This window comes from Sciurus vulgaris (genome assembly GCF_902686455.1).
Source record: "Sciurus vulgaris genome assembly, chromosome: 5".
NCBI classification, from domain to species: Eukaryota; Metazoa; Chordata; class Mammalia; order Rodentia; family Sciuridae; genus Sciurus; species Sciurus vulgaris.
This window is the reverse complement of record NC_136465.1, coordinates 163297750-163318090: the sequence shown is the minus strand read 5'-3', so window position 1 is coordinate 163318090 and position 20341 is coordinate 163297750. Positions and strand designations below refer to the sequence as shown.

Below are 20341 nucleotides of genomic sequence, written 5' to 3'. Positions count from 1 at the left end.
TTGATCTAAAAAGGTATGAAAATTTATAAATATGTTTCGATAATTGGGGAAATTGCCATTTATTGAAGACTACCACGTGTGAGTTTTTTGCCTGATGCTCTTTATAAATTGCAGCCAGTTACATAGGAAAAGTAGAATTGGTAGCTGGGTTAACATTGAGGAGGCTGCGAGGCTTCTGTTTTCCTGTTAAGTCACCCAGACATCTCAGTGAACAAGCCAGTGGGATTGGGATTCTACTCACGCTCACAGTGCCTGCCGGTGCCTTTGTAATTGGGTAGGCATTTGCATTCTAGTTTGGTTTCGTCTTCACTGGAAGGTGCACATCTGGAATTTTCTGGGCAGTGTAAAGCCGCACACTCGGGGATGGCTGTTCAGAAAGATGGTTGAGTTGCTTGCATTAGGAGAAGGACCAGTTCTGAAAAACCCCAGACTTTAGCATTTCCTGTCATGGCACAGTAATGCGGGCTCATTGCAATGACTTAAAAAACACGGAATACACAAAGCAAAAAAAGACTAATAGCTTTAATTTTCACTCTCCAGTCCCACTCCCAAAGTAATCAATAGCCAACATGGTACATTAAAAAATAAGAGTATGTATATGATTTTATGTGATCTTGTTAAAATACGAGGCAACCTGATTTTTAATTCAACAACACATTGTGGAAGTCTTGAGGGATTTACCTTAATCTCTCAAAACTGCATAATATTTCACAATACAGGTGTAACATAGATAGCTGTCAAGGACTATGAAGAGTCTGACATGCTAGCCAACTTGGAAGGATACCAAGAATGCTGGTAGAAGATACGAGACTCCTGGGTCAGAGATGAAGGACAGTTATTACTTCCAGAGCAGGAGCCAGAGTCTCAGCATTTTGGAACCAGTTTATCTAAGCCCAGTTCCCTCGAGAAACTCAAAGAGGGTCAGACTGACATCAAACATGGAATGGATTTTGTTATAGGAGAGGTTCTGAGATATTATTTTTTAAAATAATGGGCCATATATTATTTAGGGTTCAGTTGAATGATTATTTTTCTATGGAGAAGTTTTTCTATAACAGATTATGAATGAAGAGTTGGAATCATGAAAAGTTAGCTAGTAATAAAGAATAAAGAAATGACACATATATAAGGAAAAACCACCACCCTAGGACTGAGACGAATGCCTGAGGGGGAACTTCCCTCTTTCCAGGGCTGAAGTCTAGATGTCACTGGAAAAGGCATGGCCTTGGTCACTGCCAGGAGTTTTTGAAGTTCCTTGATTTTGAGACCTGCTGGAAATCTGCCTTCTTGGGCGCCAGGGAAGATTGTCCACCTGGAGACACCATGCTCACAACTCACTCGGTTCCCAGGGAAATCACTGGTCAGTGGGTGCCACTGGAACTAGGAATTACGAAGTTGCCTTCTCTGAAGTGCAGTGGACCCCTATGGGTGGCTTGGGCAGCTCTGGACCAGCAGGGTGTGGTGAAGGTGTGGCGGCTGGCTTTCCAGGTGGCCAGCTGCAGATCCCTGGGTGCGCATGGGGCTGAGGAGAGTGGGTACAGGACACCATATCCCTGCGCTGGGCCCAGGCCTGTGCTCTCTAGGACTCCTTCCTGGCCACGCCTTCGTTGCCTGAATCAAGCCATGGACAATGCTCAGTGTCAGAATGCTGGAGAAAGTCAAATCTCTGCAGTACCTAGCACTGGAGAAGCTGTGTGCGACCGAGCAAAGGAGAACAGTTGTTCTTCAGGACCAGGAGCTAAACCAGAAGTTAGAAAAGAAAACAGCTCCTCTGCTGTTCCTCTGGCACCCTCTGTTGCTAAGCCTTCATATCTTGCTGATTAGCAAAAAGAGAACTATTAGTGAAGTCCATCCTCATTATCACAGAGTGTTGGGGACTATGCCATGTGGGCTGTGCTGGGATGGCGCCTGGCGGCCAGCCGGAGGTTGCTTTGATCACATCAGCGGTGAGGAGGTTGATTAACATAAGCACACTCAGGTGATTTGTCATTGGCCATATTCAATTAAGTCCACGCACACAAGGCGTGCACAGGTGTTCCTGAGTGCTCCTGGTCGTGCCTGCTCGTTTAACCTTTGCTGTGATAGGGCAGCTGGCTCCTCGCCTGATCTCAACTGGCGTGGTCCCACCCTCCGCCTCCTGGAGGGAATATAAGCGGGCAGTAGGTAGAAGAAAAAAAGAAGCAGCTAGCAGAGAGAAGAAGCACCTAGCAGTAAGCAGCAGGCAGCGGCAGAAGGCAGATCTTAGAGCAGAGAACTGAGAACACACCTAGGTCGTTGATCACAGATCGCAGTACGCGGGACGCACCACTAAGAAGCACCTCAGATAGATAGCACCTAGTTCACAGGATGCGGGACCTACCTCTAAGAAGAGGCAGCAGAACTCTAAGAAGAAATAGATCTCTGATAAGCGTAGAAGCCTGTCTTTCTCTAAAACTTTCTCTATAAGCAAAGCCTATCTTTCTCTCAAAGCTTCTCTTCCTCTACAGTCAAGCAAGCCTCTTTTTCCTCAATAAGCTAGGGGATAAGCAAGCAAGCAAGGCAGAAATAGAAGTAGTTTATTCCCAGTCCACCTCCGATAAATACCCGCACAATTGTTGCTGCAGGCGGTAACAAATATCCACGGGATTGTTGCCAGGGGCGACGACAACAGAGCAGGCAAAAAGGTTGAATTTGGAGCTGGGAGGATGTATGGATAACTGACATGGGCAGGAAGTGAACCTGCCCTTTGTTCCTGAGGGACATATGATGTCTCCCAAGATTATTCAATTCACTAACGTTCTTGGAAAGATGTGGAACACAGGGTGGTCAGCGTGTTGCTCTCAAGATGTGCACAGATGTGGCACTCATGGAGAACTGTCTCCCATTAGTGGCCAATAGAAGCACGAACTCAGGGCATATCCTTCCACCCCTCCCATAAAGTAGAAATATTACCCGGAAGTGGCTGCCCCCTTAGGATGACACTTCCCACCCTCCTTTGCCTCCAGGTGGGCTCCTGTGACCAGTTGGCACCGATGGAATAATGAGAGGAAGTGTTAGGTATTTTTCTGCACTTCACCCTCTCCTTCTTTGCCCTTTCCTTTCCTTTCTATGGCTGGAGGCAAAGCACTCAGAGGAGCCAGAGAATGGAAGAATCACAAGATGGAACAATCTGGATCCCCAGTCATCATGTGGTGGCAAGCTGGCACCAGCTAGGACACCCACACTGGAAGTCATGAGGGTGAGAACTTTGTCTCTGTTGTGTTAAGCCAGAGGTTCCCAAATGTCTCTGCTTATGGTGACTTTTTTTTTTTTTTTTTTGGTGTGGGGTACAGGGGATTGAACTCGGGGGCACTCAACCACTGAGTCACATCCCCAGTCCTATTTTGTATTTTTTTATTTAGAGACAGGGTCTCACTGAGTTGCTTAGCGCCTTGCTGTTACTGAGGCTCGCTTTGAACTTGTGATCCTCCTGTCTTAGCCTCCTGAGCCGCTGGGATTATATTCATGTGCCACAACACCCGGCTTCATGATGTCTTTAGTGTCTCAATAATTGTAGGTGGTGCCTCCCCACCAAGACATGCCTAATAACTCTGTTTATTAAGCCCAGAACCAAAGAACTCAGTAACTATGTCATGAGAACTTAGTAGCCTTTATGAAAAGTAACAAGATTACTAGAAAGAGAACTCTCCATTTCCTTCCTAAACAACCGCAAATGAGTCTGTTGGACCCCCTGCATAATTTCTCAAACCTTGGCATCAGATTTGACTCACATTCTCATTCTCATGTCTGATTCCTCTGCACATATATTCTTGCCCTGTAGGCATATGTACCTAGCCTCCTTTCCTCCAGGATAGGTCCACTGTGCGGTCCTATAAGCACGCCTTAGAATGCAAGCTGGCCTCCCCGTAGGTTGTAGGAATCCACATTGTCAGTGTCACTGTTCTCAAAAGCCTAGAATAGGTTCACCTACATTGGGAAAAAAAAGAACCTCCAGGACTCCCTCCCTCTATCAATGTGGTGTTAATTTGTACTCATGTGATTTCTAGGGGGTTTACGACCCTTTAAACATTTGTTGCTGGTTTTCGTTTCTTATTCTGAGTAGTTAGCTGCTCTTAGACCTGTTTTCAAAATTGGTTCATGGAATTTATATTACTATAAAACTTCAGCTGTCGAAGGGATTGCAGATATTTTTGTCCCAGCCTCTCTTGTTTATCTTTTGACCCGACAGAAACAATTTTGACTTGGAGGCCAATCGGACAGCGTTCTCCATGAGGCTGGCTTCTGACCTGGGTCCCTGTCTTACTGGGCAGTGACAGGAGCGGTGGGGAAGGAGGCTGCCAGGCCACAGAGGGGCGCCTTCCACCTGAGTGCGGGTTGGTGGTTTGCAGCACGGTCTCCTCCATGGAGAAGGCACAGGCTGTCTTTCACTCACCTTGTTACGTCTCACCTCAGTGGCTTTCCATAAAATTCGTTTGCATTTGTTGAATTTCAACCTGGCCTGGGCTTTTCACTTTATAGGAGGCCAAAATCCAGCACGTAAGTTAAGTGGTCAACAGGACCAATTTCTAAACATCGCAGCTCCACATTCACCCTTCAGAAACTGCTCTGCCATCACGCCTGGACATGTGGCGTCCCCTTCACGGAGAGATGCTGAGCTTTGCCAGTAGAGGGCGCTGGCGGGACACAGCAGGAGGCCGTCGCTCCTCTTCTGGATGCAGGGTGCAGGGTGGTGCTGTGGCGGCTGCAGCTGAATCGTCTGTTCAGGATGCTCTCCCCCGGCTGGGCACCCAGACCGCACTGTCTCTCGGTGACCTCGCATCCTTGGCCTGGACCCACGACCACCTCCCCTGGCCCTCCCCACATGGACGCTGCGTTTTCCAGGCCACACCCGGCAGCTTCCTCTAGCCTACCAGGCTCAGCTCACCAGTGCCCTGGAGGGTTGTCTGTGCCTGCCTGCTGCTAGGTGACGGGTCCAATGCTGGCCTGGGCCAAACAGCCAACTTCTCTGCCACCATATCCTCTCCGACAGGGTGTGAATCCAGCCGTGCTGATGGCCACCTCCTTCTAAGTTTGTCCTTTCTTTGTTATGCTCCAGCATCCCTCGAGTTGTTCTTGCATGTTTTTTTGCAGCTACTCTTCTACCAGAGTTCACTAATACCGTATTCAACTTCCCTTGTTTCCATCACCCTGTGGCTTCTCTCTCCTAACGTGACCCAGTGTCATAGACTGTTTAAAGAATTTCCTATGGATTCAAATGATGGGAATCCCACTTCTCTTTACTAGTTTTGTGACCTTCAGTGAGTCACTTAGCCTTGGTGAGCCTCTGCACCCTCTCCCGATGGCTGTGAATGTACTTTACCCTTGAGACTCTGCCTGATCTCCTTTACTAGGTGCCTACTTGTCGCATGGCCCCTGCTGGCTTCCCAGCAGGGAACGAGTCTCCTCCGTTGTCTCCTTCACCCATCTCTCCTGTCACTACGCTGCTTCAGCTCCCTCCCTCCCCTTCCCCACCCTGCTCTCCTTTCCTCTTCTTTCCCTTTGAGCATTTCTTTTCAGTTTTGATTTCCTCTGGTGAAACGTGATGAGGCCCACCCCTGCAGAACCCCAGCAATGGATATAGCTTGGGCCCTGTGCACTGGTGCCCGTTTGGTCTGGTGCAGCCTTAAGGAAGCTGGCAGTGCTTACGTTTGTCACAGCTGGGGCCAGTGTAGGCAGAGAAGCACTCGCAGGTCCCATCTCCCGCTAGTCCCCCGTGGCACACGCCATGCACACAGTTGCACACTGCAGGCAGAAAAAAGGCAAGTTTCATGATTGGATATGGACAGCCTCTGGAGGCTCCGGAAAGGTCATATTTTTAGGCAGCTTTCACGAAGAGTCTGTGGGAGGAGGTGGAGGAAGCCATGGCTTTGAAGTCCCTGAGACACTAGTTTGAACCTCGGCTTTATCTTACCTTCCATTTTTCAATGGATAGCATGCGGATAATGATGCCTAGGATTTCTATCCTGAGTCTTTGGGGGTGACATTTTGTGAAATGCTTCTGCTCAGCAGGGGAACATCACAGCCTAGGGACAGCAAGGAGGCCGTCTACCAGCTGACAGCATCTTCCTTTTCAGTCTATTTTCTCCCTTATTAGACTGGAATACCTTGGTGGTCCTTCCTTCACTTTGTGATTTCTCACAGTATCTTTTACAGTTTCTTAGAACAATACCATAACTACATGACTAAATTTTAAAGAAGGACACCTGGCAGGGTCAGGATTAGGATGGGGAGGGTATCAGGGTGGCGCACGTTGGAGAGTTGAACCTTGCTTTGGATTAACAGTTTGATGTTTTGTTCAGGAATTTTAAAGTATCACTCCTCGAGGCTGATTTTGTCTCCAAAAGAATTTGGTGGAGTCCTAAAACCGCACAACCTCAGAATGACCTTGTTTGGAAATAGGATTCTGCATCTGTAATTAGTAGAGATGAGGTTACACCAGAAAAGGTGGGCTCTTCATCCAAGGGGACCGGTGTCCTTCTAGGAAGAGAAGATGCAGACCCACGAGAGGAGGAGGCCATGGGGAGATGGAAGCAGAGTGGGGAGGGAGGCTGCCAGAGCCCAGGAGCACCTGGGGCTACCAGAAGCTGGAAGTGGCAAGGGGGATTCTTCTAGAAGCTCTGAAAGGAGCGTGGCCTGCCAGCACCTTGATTTTAGCTTGGAGAAGGGAGACCGTGAGCCACCCAGTTTGAGGAGCTTTGTTTCTGCAACCCTGGGAAACTAACGTGATTCTCTCTCTTGATTACTGATGGGGGGTTTTGGTTCTTGAATTCTGCATCTGAGGCGCATCCCGCTCACCTCCCCTTAGGCCTGGTCCTGTCCTTCCCTTCAGCGAGCACTTGCTGTCTAGCAGGCATTTTGCTGAGTGCTTTGCATGCATTATTTAATTTAATGCTCACTACACTGGGTGAGGTCGCTGTCATTAATATCCCTGCATTACAGTTGAAAAAAATGGGAGGTCGTCAGCTTATGGTTTTCCTCAAAGACATGGAGAATTAAATTGGATTTGCAATTGTCAGTCTCCCTTCAAAATCCTCGTGGTACTGTTTCTGTTTGAGCAAAGCACTTGGATGTCCACCCGGGGCTGTAGTCTTTGGATCAGACAAGTTCTGGAGAGAAGTCAAGTTGGTTCTGGAGATAACTGGAGTGAGGACAGGAGTGGGCTGTATGGGACTTAATAATTAGATCGCGTTCAATTCAATAAAAAAAATATTTACTCAGCTCCCACCTGGAAGCAGGCACGGCATTAGGCACTAGGTAGATAAATACTCAGGGGAGCGGGACCCTGGGGGATATGGGGATGATCTGTGACTGAACGCTGCCACGCAGCTGGTGGAAGAGGGCGGGGCCACAGGAGGCAGGTGGAATGGGTGACTCAGGCTGTCCCCCCTGGTAAACTTGCCCTCCTGGCTGCTTGTTGCGGGTCCTGAATCCTGGCATGAGCCTCTCCCTCATCCTGTCTTACATTGCAGCCTCTGCACTAAATCAACTGACCTGGCATTGGCGGCTTTCCGAAGCCTCTGACACCACAGTGCAGGGCCACCAGCCAGTGCCAACAGAGCGTCCTTGGGAAGGAGAAGTAAGTGGCAGAGAGATTCCCAGAAGATTGTTGAAAGCCCTTGATGCTTTGTGAATGGGCCTCAGCAAACTCTAGAGATACGTGAAACTTGGTGGTGTGACCTTAAAGTGGTCAAAGCCAAGGCCATTATGGCCAGAGGGATGGTGCAGACATGCCCCACGGCGGGTTGAGCTGCTCCATCTCCTGTGTTCCCAGTGCATAATTGTTGCTCTCATTTTCAGTTTCTTGGGATAGGGGCCTAATCTTATGCCTTATTGGATCCCCATGACCTGTCTGGGTCTAATGCTCACCAGGGCAGTGGGTGCAGTGCTCAGTGAGGACAAAATCCCACAGTAAGAGGCTCAGGAGCCCAGGTTCTGGAGCCAGACACCTGGGGTTAAATCCTGCCTCTGCCCCCACAATTCAGCACGGCCTCGATGGCTTCTGCTGCTTATCGGCAGCCTGAGGGCACTAATTTGAGGTGTACTGAGGATCCAAGGGGATTGTGTACGTGAAGCCTCTATCCACACTGCCTGGCACACAGTAGGTGTGCAGTAAATACTAGTCACTCATTAACAACTAACAAAGTGGTACTGATTCGGGACTCATGTTAGGGAAAGCGGGCTTTGCCTTCTGCCCTAGCTGGGAGCCATGAGCACCTAGGGCATTGGCAGCAGAGATGAAAACCCTTGGCTGGTGTGGCTCTGAATCATCCCTAACCAATAAACAGCCTGGTAGGAGAGTGCTCTGGCAGCAGGGGAAAGTCAGTGTTAAAAATAGACTGTACCTAATAGAGCTGTCCTACTTCCAGGCAGAATCGCCACCTCCCCAGGACTAACACCATGCTGGATGAAACAACAGTGGCACCCAGTGGACACCTGGCTGACAGGGCTTGCAAGCGCCCCTACCCTTGCCAACTGGAGCAGCCATCCCTGAGTCATCCATCCATCCATCCATCCATCCATCCATCCATCCATCCATCCATCCATCCGTTCCCTGGTGGCTTGCTTAGTGGTGGATTGTTTTTGTCCTTACTTCAGACTTGCTTCTGTTGACCGAGTGTCTGTGACATGCTTCGTGGAGCTTTGCTATGCTGGCAACTCTGTGATGCAAATGTTATTCCTGTTTTACAGATGAGGAAGGTTGCGGGAGGTTAAGTACTCACCCTGGGTCACAAAGCGGTTGGGGTTGATTTCGAAAGTCTGACTTCAAAGCCTGTTCTCTTAACCACCATGTTCCAGAGCTGCTCTGTTCAATATGGCGGCCATGGGCCATGCATAGCTACTTAAATTTAAGTTGTGTGAACTAAAATTTAAACTTCAGTTTCTCAGTCATCAGCCACATTTCTGGTACTCATAGTCATACGGTTAATGACTGCTGTATTAAATATTACAAAAATAGAACATTTCCATCATCACAAAGTTCTATTGGATCCTAGAACATAGAGATTTTTTTCCCCTGGGTCCTGGTCAAGATTCCAACCTCCTGACTTAATATTTTAGGTTTCCAAACCATTTTTATTCTTTTCACTTGTGCTTTCTCCATTGCACAAATAAGTGTGAAGAGAGGCTACTTCCTTTATTTGGAGGAATTTCTGTGCACATCTCTGCCCCTCACACGCTAGTTTCTGGGAGATAACATAGTTCATCTTCCTAATTTTTCATCAGCTTTCCTGTGTACTAAGCAACATTGCATATTCTTTTCTTCCTTCCCATTTAGTATTTATTTGGCATAGTATCTTTTCAGTATTTATTTGGTATATATAATTCAAATTCTGGTAGTATGGTAAGGAAGGGCTGATGTGAAAGGAAACGTTATTTCTCAAGATACGGTTATGAAATAATCTTTTGTGAGAAATAAGATTAGGGGAAGCTAGGTAGTAATAATAGCTAATATTTATTGTGCACAGATTATCTCATTATGTACTCTCTAAAGGAGGCAATGTTATTTCTGTTTTTTAGATTAAAAAATACACAAACAGCATGAGAGAGCGTGGTGAACACATCCAGTTTCCCACAATTAGTAGCCCTTGAACTGAGACCCAGTCTGATGGGAAGGCTGAGGCTCTAACTCTCCACATGCTACCTCCCAAAATCATGTTTCTGAGTCAGGACAACATTGCTGCAGTGAATTAGATATTCATTCATTCACTTACTCATTCATTCACTCATCCAGCCAACAAAAGTTGTGAGAGTCTACCCTGCAGGCAGCTCCTTGGAAGGTACTGGGGATAAAGACATCATAGTGTCTTACCTTCAAGGTATGGGTTGGAATGAAGCAATGGCTCCATCATTGCAGATGAAATACACTACAGAGTACGAAAACTTATGGGGCTGGGGGCTGGGGAGATAGCTCAGTCGGTAGAGTGCTTGCCTTGCAAGCACAAGGCCCTGGGTTCAATCCCCAGCACCACAAAAAAACAAAAAAAACTTATGGGGGTGGTGTGTGTGTGTGTGTGTGTGTGTGTGTGTCTGTAGGTATTCTTGCAAACATTCCAATCAAAGTGGTCTACCAAGCTTTGTTTTTTTCCATAGAAATAGAAACAAAGTGGTCCCCAAAGTGCTCCCTTGGGGAGCTATAGCTGTGGCAGACACTGTCCCTACCACACCTGCAGTCCCTGGGTCTTGCCGATTCCATGCATCTCAGTTGACTTCTGGCACCCATAGCTCTTTGCCTGGGAGTTTGGTATGAGCCTCAGGATGGGTGTTCACACTGAGCACTCGCTGATGCTGGAAGTGTCAAGGAACTGACAGCTTTCTCCTGATAACTGTGTGTATTAGCTTCTTGTTGCTGCTGTAACAAATCACCATAAACTTAGTACTGTGGTTTGTGCTTGTCCCTCAAGGTTTATGTATTGGAGGCTTGGTACTCAGTGTGGTGATTGTAAGAGGTGGTGGACCGCTAAGAGGTGGGGCTTAGGCTGGGCTCCGTGGCACACGCCTGAAATCCCAGCAGCTTGGGAGGCTGGGTCAGGAGAATCATGAGTTCAAAGCCAGCCTCAGCCAAAGGTGAGGTGCTAAGCAACTCAGTGAAACCCTGACTCTAAGTAAAAACTGCAAAATAGGGCTGGGGATGTGGCTCCATGGCCAAGTGCCTCTGAGTTCAATCCCCAACATCCCCCACAAAAAATAAGAGGCAGGGCTTAGTGGGAGGTAATTAGGTTACTGTGGTGTGCCCTTGGAAGGGATTGATGTAGTTCCCTTGGGACCCCAGTTAGGGACTGGGAGAGGGGTCACTGTAAAAGAGCAAGACTGGCCCCTCTCCTCCCTCTGGCTTTTTGTCATGTGATCTTTCCCTCTCTCACACATTTTGGCTATACCATCTACCTTGGTGTAATGTAGTCAGCGGGGGCTTTGCCAGAGCTAGCACTATGCTGTTTGGACTTGGCACCTCCAAAATTGTGAGCTGAGTAAATGTCTTTTCTTTATACATTATTCAGTCTCAAGCATTTTGTTATAGCGATGGAAAATGGACCAAGACATTTAGTCTCTTAAAACAGCACAAGTTTTTTGTCTTATATTTCTGGAGGTCAGAAATCCAAAATCAATCACTAAAATGAAGGTGTTGGCAAGGTTGGTCCTTACCGGAGGCTCTGGGACAGAATCTGTTCCCTTGCCTTGATCCACTTCTAGAGGCTGCCTGTGATCCATGGCTCCTGGCCCACTTCCAACTCCACCACCAGCAACGGCTGGTTGAATCTTCCTGACATTGTATCTCTCTGATGCTGAGTTCCCTGTCCCCTTCCTACACATTGAAGGACCCTGTGATTACATTAGGCCCACCTGGATAATCCAGAACAACCTCTTGTTTTAAGATCTGCTGATTGGCAACCTTAATTCTCTCTGCTACCTTCTTTCCCCTTTGCCATGGAAGGTGGCATATCCCAGGCGTTGGAGATTAGGATGTGGGCATCTTTGGATAGGTGTTGCTCCTACCCCTGTGGCCCCTTCTCCCCTTGGGTAAGATAAGTCCAAGATGGTGTGCCTTTTATTTCCCCATGACACTTCCTCAGGGAAGTGCTTCCTGGGATCACCTGCCAAAAAAAAAAGTAACTTAAATCTTTGTCTCAAGGGCCACCTCTGAGCACAGTAAAAATGAGAGATTGGATGAGCCAGTCTCAGGTCTGTGTTCTGACTGTGGAATGGACAATCTCTGACCGCTGCAGGCATTTATTTGTGAAAATAAAGGAAAGGAAGGGGAATATTAGAATGTGGGGGGACCTGTGGTGGAACGAGAGGTCCCTAGATCTATACTGAGACCAGGATCCAGAAAGACCTCAGAGAAAAGCAGGCAACAGGAGCCCAGGGAATGGAATCCACATGCCTCCCAAGCAGGCCGGAAGGTGTCCTGGTGAGGGGCGACAGCAAGTTCTCTCTGTCTGTCTCTCTCTCTCCATCACTGTGTTTATCACATTCCTTATCGACTTTGGTTTTCTCTCTGTACACTTGGCTGTGCAACCACATCTTGGCTACAGGTTCAGGGTTCTCCCTTACAGAACGGTCTCTCTGGGGACTTTCCGCCCTCACAGATGCATCGATTATGCAAAAATCCACCTACCTCCGGAACAGTTGGGGCCAAACAAGTTGTCATCAGCGCAGGTTTCACAGGCTGCTCCACCAAACCCCTCCTGCAGAACAGCCACCGTGACATTAGACCCAAGGTGACCTACGATACCTAGGGAGCCCTGGGGCTTCCCACTGTGGACTGGTCAGTGTTTATTCTCAAGTACCCCTTTGCTGGGGTCTGTCCTCAAGCTCCTCTCTGGCACTTTTCTTATTCTTGCTGTTTTTTTGTGATAATGCCGACATGAGGATCTGTGTCATCTCTTTGCTAAGGATCTGGGGATCTGCAGAACCAAGCTGCTCTGTCAGCTCCAAAGACATAAATAGACAGCAAGTGCCAACAGTCACAAAGCAGTTTCACCCAAGGGCGCTGTGAGGAGCTTGTGGTTTTGCATTTCTGAAGGCGATTGAGCTCAATCCCTTTCAGAAAGATGTCTTTGTGTTTAAAGCCTCTACGCCTTGCAACTTGCAAAGAGTCACTTTCATGAGATAAAGAAATTCTTTGGTCAGCAGAGCTAGTGGATGGTGCAGGATGCTGAGGAAGCAGTAAAGGGCAGTCCTTGAAACAGCAGGGATTATTAATAGTAACAACAACAACAACAGTTTCTATAGCCCTGGAGAGTTTCACAAAATATCACCACGCATGTGATCACACTTGATTTCTCTGATAAACGTTATTGCATAGATCTTATTTTGGACCCGTTTTACAGATGCATACAGTTCAGGCTGAATATGAGCAGTCAGTGAACTCACCAGAGGGTCCCCAGCCTCTAAGAAGTTATTTTGTCACAGATTACAAGTTCTTTTTCCCAACACTGCTACCTCTCAAAGACACCACTGTGTGTGCCCATGTTTAGGGAGGATCCCAGGTGCCAGGGAGAGGGGGACAGTTCTGAACTCACCTGGCAGGAGCAGCTCCCGTTTCCTTCCATGCCTTCAGCACAACTACCCCTGCCACTGCAGGGTGACCCGGCTCCTCCTGGGCACTCTAGGGAACCAAACAGCCCAGAATCATTCTTTCGAGACTGCACAGGAACATTCTGCAGGTATGCATGAAGCACCTACTATGTGCCGGCTAGTGTGCTAGTTGCCAGAAACCAGAAATATTCGACGACCCTGTTGGTGTCACCCAGGGCTTCGCAGGAGAGGCAGACGGGAATGTGGGTGACTCTCAGGGAAGTCAGGTGCTCTAGTAGAAAGTACCACCCTGTCATGTCTTCCTGAGCCTCTGTCACACACTTTGCAATGATCTGGTTAAGTCAATCCCTGTGCAACCTGCGGAGTGCCGGCTGTTGCTGCTGGTTAGCAGGTGAGGAGACTGAAATAAAGAGAGATCACGTAACTTGTCCGAGGTCTGACAGTTCATAGTTGCATGGCTGGAAATTTAGCTTAGCCCTTGCAGAACTCTGAGGCCAGGCCCTTTACTCAGTGTGCTGGGCTGGGAACTGAGGTCGCCCAGGAAAGAGAGCTCTTTATGCTCCTAGGAGAATCTCAGAGGCGTCCCCAAGGAGGAGTAGCTCCGGCGGGGGTTTTGGAGGTGCAGTAGGAGTTGGCGATGCTTGAAAAGGAAGGGCATTTCAGGGAGAGAGAGGCAAGTACAAAGTCTCAGAGTTGCAAAAGGCCTGGCAGCTCTGGGCATGCTGAGTTTGGTGGGGCTGGAACTTGGGAGCTTCCCAGTGGGAGTGGCGGGCAGTTGAGAGCATAACATAGGACGATTGGGGACAGTTAATAAAGGGCTTAGTAGGAGAAGCCAAGGAATTTAGCGTTCACCCAGAAGTTGATTCCTAACAAGTGTGGAGTTTTGCACTTCTCAGTTGATCTGGAATGAGCATCTACCAACATTTATTAGAAGATCTCACCAGTATTCAGGGAATTCCGACTATGTGCTAAGCATTCAGTTTCATGTTGGGACGGAGGGGCATTTAGCAAGAAAGCCAGATACTGCCCAAAGTCAAACAGATGTGCTAAAATAAGCAACAGAAACTCCAGGTGCTACTGCAAAGAGGATAAAAAAAAAATTTGTTTTATATACTTGGTATTGGTCCCTTGTGAGTTGACATGGGTTCAGTGACAGTTTAGGTTCTGACTGTTTAAGTAAGGAATCCGGATCTGCAGGCACCAAGCGGGAGTCAGGCCGCAGCCATGAAGTGTGCTTATGTGAATGAGGCAGGATCATCACTCCATGCAAGAAAATGAGCCTTCCACAAAACAGCTAATGATGCGGTTATAGATAATAAAAAAAGGATACTGTGTGCACCAGTCACAGCAATCCCCTGAAGTTACATGCTATTCCACTTCCTAGATAAGCAACAGGCACAGAGTGGTTAAGCGACCGGTCTAAAGTCACACAGCAGGCAAGCGGTAATAAGAGGCTCCTTCACCCAGCCTCTCCTGGAAGAATCTGCCTTCCTGCTGCCTTCCCTCCTCTCCCATCATCAATGACCTTTGTCCCAAGATTTCCTGGGTCACAGCTTGCTCTGCTGTACCTCCTCCTCCTGTCATGTGAAATCAGCATTCATAGAAAATGGAAAAGCAGTTATCCCAGCTGGTTCCGGCTGCCATTACAAGGTAGCTCAGACTGGGTGACTTAGAAACTGTGTTCGCCACAGTCCCGAGGCTGGGAAGTGCAGGTGGAAAGATCCAGGTGCGAGAGCCTCAGTGTCTGGTGGAGAACCGTTTCCTGGTTCATGGAAGGTGCCTTCTTGTTGTGTCCTCACACGGGGCATGGGGCATGGGGCATGGGGCCAGGGAGCTCTCTGGGATTTCTTAGGTGAGGGCACTAATTCCATTCACAAGGACTCTGCCCTCGTGTCCTAATCTCCTCCCAGGTTGCAATACCACCTTGTTGGAGGTGAGATTTCAATACATGAGCTTCAGGGTGCAATGGTGTGGACACGGTGTAGTGTGTTCCTTAAGGGTTCATGTGCTGGAGGTTTGGGCCCCAGTGTGGCGGCATTGGAAGGTGCTGGGAACCAGGTAAGTTCTTGGGTATATAAGGCGGGCACACAGACCTGGTCTCTGTGTCCATGTCCCATGAAAGGAGAAGGTCATGGTAGTGCTGGTTTCCATACTGGGATAAAGGAAGAGAACCAGAGCCCTTATAGCACCTCCTACTGGATACTTCAACATTTACCAAAGATGACCTAATCCTGAATGGACCAGTTAGCTTTGATTTGGCCTCAACAGATGGCAATAGCTGGATCATAAGGACAGGCCTTTTTAAAGATTCTGTTTTTTTGTCTGAAGAGCAGCAAAAGTGGAGGATGAAGAGGAGGGAAGCAAGCAGGGACCAGGTAAGTCCTTGTAGCTCATCTGAAGATGAATCGCATACTTGAGTTCACAGTGCTGAGCAAGGGTGCTAAGTAAGGCAGCCTTCTCATGAATCATTCACTATCAAATAGTTGTGTTTGTTTTTCCTCTTGGGACCTGCTCAGCTGAGAGGGTGCTTTGGGATCCAGGGCCAGACCTGGGCAGGACTAGTGGGGTTCAAAGTGGCAACCCTCCCTCTGTTTCCCTCTCTTGCTCTGTGCCTCTCTCCAGTAAGACAGCCAGCTTGCCTTCTGGACTGGCTCAGAAAGACACAGGGCCTCTTCCATCCTGAGACGCTGCCATGAGTGCCACCTTGCAGACATGCCCTCCCGGGCCTTGTTACACCTGCAGACAATGCCTGAGTCTGTCTCCCACCTGCATTCTACCAAATCATTTCCTCTGCACATGCAGCCAACTCCTCCCCCACCCGCCATCTTGCATTCCTTCTGCCCAGCCCTGGCAGACCACTCCCCACTTTCCTGGAGTTGCTGTTCCTACCCTCTAAGACTTTCCCTGACCTCCCCCCTTCCCAGAGCCAGGTTTAACTTTTCTGTCCTCTGAGTGCCAGTTCCACTTAGCCCATGCCTTGTTATAACCCAGAAAACAGGGCAGAGTCATCCGTGAACATTATCACCACGTTCCAAGATACAGGCTGTCACAGAGGAACTGGGGAGCCTCCTCCACCCCGGCTTCCAGGAATGTGATGCTATGTCAGGAGTTCTGGACCTCCGTTTTCCTGAGTGGAGTTAACAAGCACTTCTTTATAAACATTTAAGCAGGCATTCCTCTAAGGGTGCTTCCCTGGACCAGCTGTTTTGAATCACCTTGTAAGGGGGATTGTTACAAGATTGCCCAAGGTCCTCCTCATTGTAATACAAGCCATAAAAATGCACCTCTCACGTCTCCAACTTCGAGAGCATAATCGTAGTCATGCATCAGTTAATCAGAGATGTGACATGCATCAGGTGATTTTGCTGTTGTGTGGACATCATGGAGTGATCTTACTCAAAGTAAGATGGCTACGACCTCACTAGGTGATATAAGCACGTGACCCCTGTTGACTATGTGGTCTGCCATTGACTGAAATGTTGTTATACAGTGTTATGGTTTGGATTTGGAACATCATCAAAGTCTCATGTAGAAAGCATGTGCCCTTGCCAATGCAGCAAGATTCAGTGGTGGGACTTTGGGGAATTGATTAGATCATAAGGGCTCTGACCTCACTGGTAGATCAACCCACTGGACTACTGGGAGGTGGAATCTAGTTAGAGGAGGTAGGTGATAGAAGCGTGCCCTGGAAGTATTGCTCTTGTTCTCTAAACCCTGCCCAGATTCTTGGCTTTCATGAGCCAAGTAACTTTCCTCCACCATGGCCATCTGCCATGATGCTTTTGCCTTAAATGCAACCAACTGTGAACTGAATCCTGAAACTGTGAGCCAGAGTAAATCAGGTATCTTGGTCACAGTGATGAAAAGCTGACTAACACATGCAGTATATGACTGTCCCTTGAAATCTACCACGTGTTCCCAAGGCCACAAACCCCATGATGGTCTCCAGCCAGGAATTGAGCACAACAGGGTCACCTGGGCAGGCCCATTCCTGCAGATACAGGAACTCCTTTGTGGCAACTCTGGATGGAGAACTCCCCATCAGTGCTACCAAATTTTCTTAGAATTACACATAATAGTCTAAGACTCTCCAATCCAAACCCCCTTCCTTCCCTCTCTTAGCCTTGAGGGTCGGAGCTGCTCTCTGACAGCTTCCCCTGCCTTCCTCCTCATTTTCCCTCACAGACTTTCTCTTGAAATACTTGCCTGCAAAACCCTGCACTACCCCCAAATGCTTTGTGGATATATTCCCACAGACACAGGCTTGGAAAACAGATGGAATTAAAATAAACAGAAGGTGCCCCCTCCTTGTAGCAGACCAGGCCCACCCCAGACTCATGGCTTGGCCAGCCAAGAATGAGTTGGACTTCAGTCCACACTCATCCCCTGGCCAATAATAACCTGCCACAATTTGATGCAAAGTCTGATGATATTTTACTTATTAAATAGGGATCTCTTGTGTAAGACCCAGGATTATGCATTTTTAATGGGCTTGAGAGGTAATGCTACTGCACATGAGTATTTGAGAATCACTGGGCATGCTGGAGGAGTCAGTGTGGATTGTCCCAGACAGGGACGAGGTGAGGATGCTTATGCTTCCCAGGCTGCTTCTAAGCTGATTGTCCATTGCATGGGATGGTTGATTGGAGCATAGGTTGGGCCAGTGGCAAAGTGCTCAGTGCTTCTGCAAGGTCCTGCTGGGGATGAGCTCAGCAAGGAGGGAGCATCTGGGCAACTTGCTGGCTCCAGAGGAAGCCACAGCATTGGGCAGCTGGTGTGGGAGTTCCAGTGCTGGTTTTAGGGAGGTCATGACCATAGGGAGATGTTGTGCACTGAGTTAAGCCACTTGGGCTAGTTGGAAGTTTGGTCCTTTTGATAATATGTGTAGCCTCTTGTGCTTAGAGGTCAACAAGAGCTTGACCAGTATACCTGCATACCAGGTATACTAAATGAAAGAAAATTTGATAAACTTCATATACACCAGACACTAAAACAGTCATACTATTTCTTCTTCAAATGCTCAAAAAGCTCTGTGCCCTGGGGACTTCTGACTACCAAGGGCAACACCATTCTGACACAGAGCACTCCTGCCACAAGTGTTTCCTTAAAGCTGCAGAGTTGCCATACCCCCTGGACTCTGGCGCCCTTTTCAGGAAAGGGTGATGGGACTCAGGTGGTCTATCTCACACACCCCTCATTTTTCCTGTGAAAAACAAATTTTTGATGAAGGGATAAACTGATGTTTCTAATGCCAGGGAGCATGTCTTGTTGATCTTTGTGTTCAGAGTTAAGCAATAAGCTAGAATATAAGCTCCCAGAAGGCAGGGCACTTTCATATTTTATTCGGTGATACATCAAATGTCTAGATCAATGCCTGGGGCACAGTGGAAGTTTAATAAATATTTGCTGAGTGAATTAAAAGCATAGGTGACTGACCAGATAAACTCTAAGAGCAGAGATTCAGTGCTCAGAGACAGGGCTCTGGGAAAGTGATGGATGTACAGAAGGGGATGTTTGTTACTGCTTCTCAGTCACACTCATACATGATTCTTCTCTAGCCAAGGGTTGATCACAGGGGTGTTTTCCTCTAGGTGGTATCTTGCACTTGACAGTAGTATGACAATCTAGTTAGTAAGGAACTTCCTTCCCTGGCCAAGATGGAGAAATAGAGACCAGATTTGTCTTGTTTTAAACAAAATAAAAATGCCCATAAAATATATGAAAATTTGGATTTCAGATAGTACCCCACAGGCAGCAGAGGACAGTGATCCATGAGAGATGGGAAATGAGGTAAGCCCCAAAATTGTCCCCGTGCAGTGCAGGAGGGGAGCCTAGATGGAGTCCAGTGGAACCCTCGGCTGGGAGATGGAGTATGGGGAATTTGGGGAATTTTTCTGAAGCCCACAGGGCAGAACCAGGGGCAAGCGAGCTGCCCAGAGATGAGGTGAGCAAGCTCTGGAGCTCTGCACATACTCCTCTCCCCACACCACTGAGAACTGGCGTGGAAGAGAGGAAACGGCCTGAGCCAGGAAGGAGCCACTTGAAAGTGTCGGGTGGTTGGAGGCAGTGGCTCATGCTTATAATCCCAGCGACTTGGGAGGCTGAGGCAGGAGGATCGCAAGTTCAAGGGGACTTAGTGAGACCCCATCTCAAAAAAATAGAAAGGGCTGAGGATGTAGCTCAGTGATAGAGCACACTGGGTTCAATCTCAAGTACTAGGGAAAGGGGGAGTTTCAGAGACAATAAAGGGCTAAGACCCAGCTCACCCAGGCCAGGGTATTTGGTGTTCCTTCACCAGGAGCAGAAAATCTTGCACTACATGGGACATTGGGAAGCAGGCTCAGAAGAACCCTACCTCTCTGGTGGGAATAATTAGCCTTAGATTAAAGGCTGCTTTAGTCTGGTCCAACAAAATCTAAGAGCAGGCTCAAATAAATTTCCAACTAATCTGGGTCCTAGAAATTTGATCATAATGTACCTTTATGCAGCTTTCTTCTTTCCTTTCTTCCTCTTCTTTCTTTTTTCCCAGTGCTAGGAATCAGACCCAGGGTTTCATGCATGCTAAGCAAGTGCTCTATCATGGAGTTGCATCTCCACCCTCTTATGACTGTAGTTTTGTTTGTTTCAGAACAAAGCTTAAGAATGTGTGTGTGTGTGTGTGTGTGTGTGTGTGTGTGCACGCGCACACATGTGTATGTGCACATGTGTATGTGCATTGTGTTAGGGAAGGAGTGTTTTAATAAAATGCATGTGCATCAAACACCCAACAAAAGTAAAATTTGCAGTGCCTGAATTAAATAAAAATGTACCAGGTATGAATAATGAAGAGAAAAACTAAAGCCACCCAGAAATAACACATAGGATAGACAGAGATTTAAAATAGTTATAACTGTATTCTGTGTATCCTAGAAGAGGAAAAGCATGTTACAGAAGGGAGATATAAATCAGATATAAATTAAAATTTTCAATGAAAAAATAACAGATGAAAAAGTACTATGTAAAATTAATAGCAGTTTAAACAATGAGAGAAAAGACTCAGTGAACTTAAATGGAAATGAAATGAAACAGAAAAACTGAGAAACAAGCAGCGCGGGAGAGAGCTGTGGAACAATGTCAAGCACCTCAATATCCGTGAACTTGGAGTCTCTGAAGAGGGAAGAGGAAAACCATCTGAAAAATTTCAAATTTGAGGAAATGTGAAAACTCACAGTCCCCAGAGCTCAAAGAACCCTTGGCAAGAGCATCAAGAAGAAAACTACACACCATAAAAAATTCCTTAAAATCAGTG

At 47.6% G+C, this 20341-nt stretch overlaps 1 protein-coding gene across 1 annotated transcript in view; it reads right to left on the bottom strand.

Annotated features, from left to right (window-relative positions):
* Positions 1–20341, bottom strand: part of STAB2 (stabilin 2) — a 158642-nt gene that overhangs the window by 124707 nt on the left and 13594 nt on the right. Inside the window, exons 4-7 of the mRNA XM_079142890.1 lie at positions 13038–13123; positions 12131–12200; positions 5665–5760; positions 242–367 (exon numbers count right to left, since the gene is read on the bottom strand). Of these exons, the coding sequence (XP_078999016.1) occupies positions 242–367; positions 5665–5760; positions 12131–12200; positions 13038–13123 (378 nt within the window). The remainder of the gene's footprint in view (positions 1–241; positions 368–5664; positions 5761–12130; positions 12201–13037; positions 13124–20341) is intronic.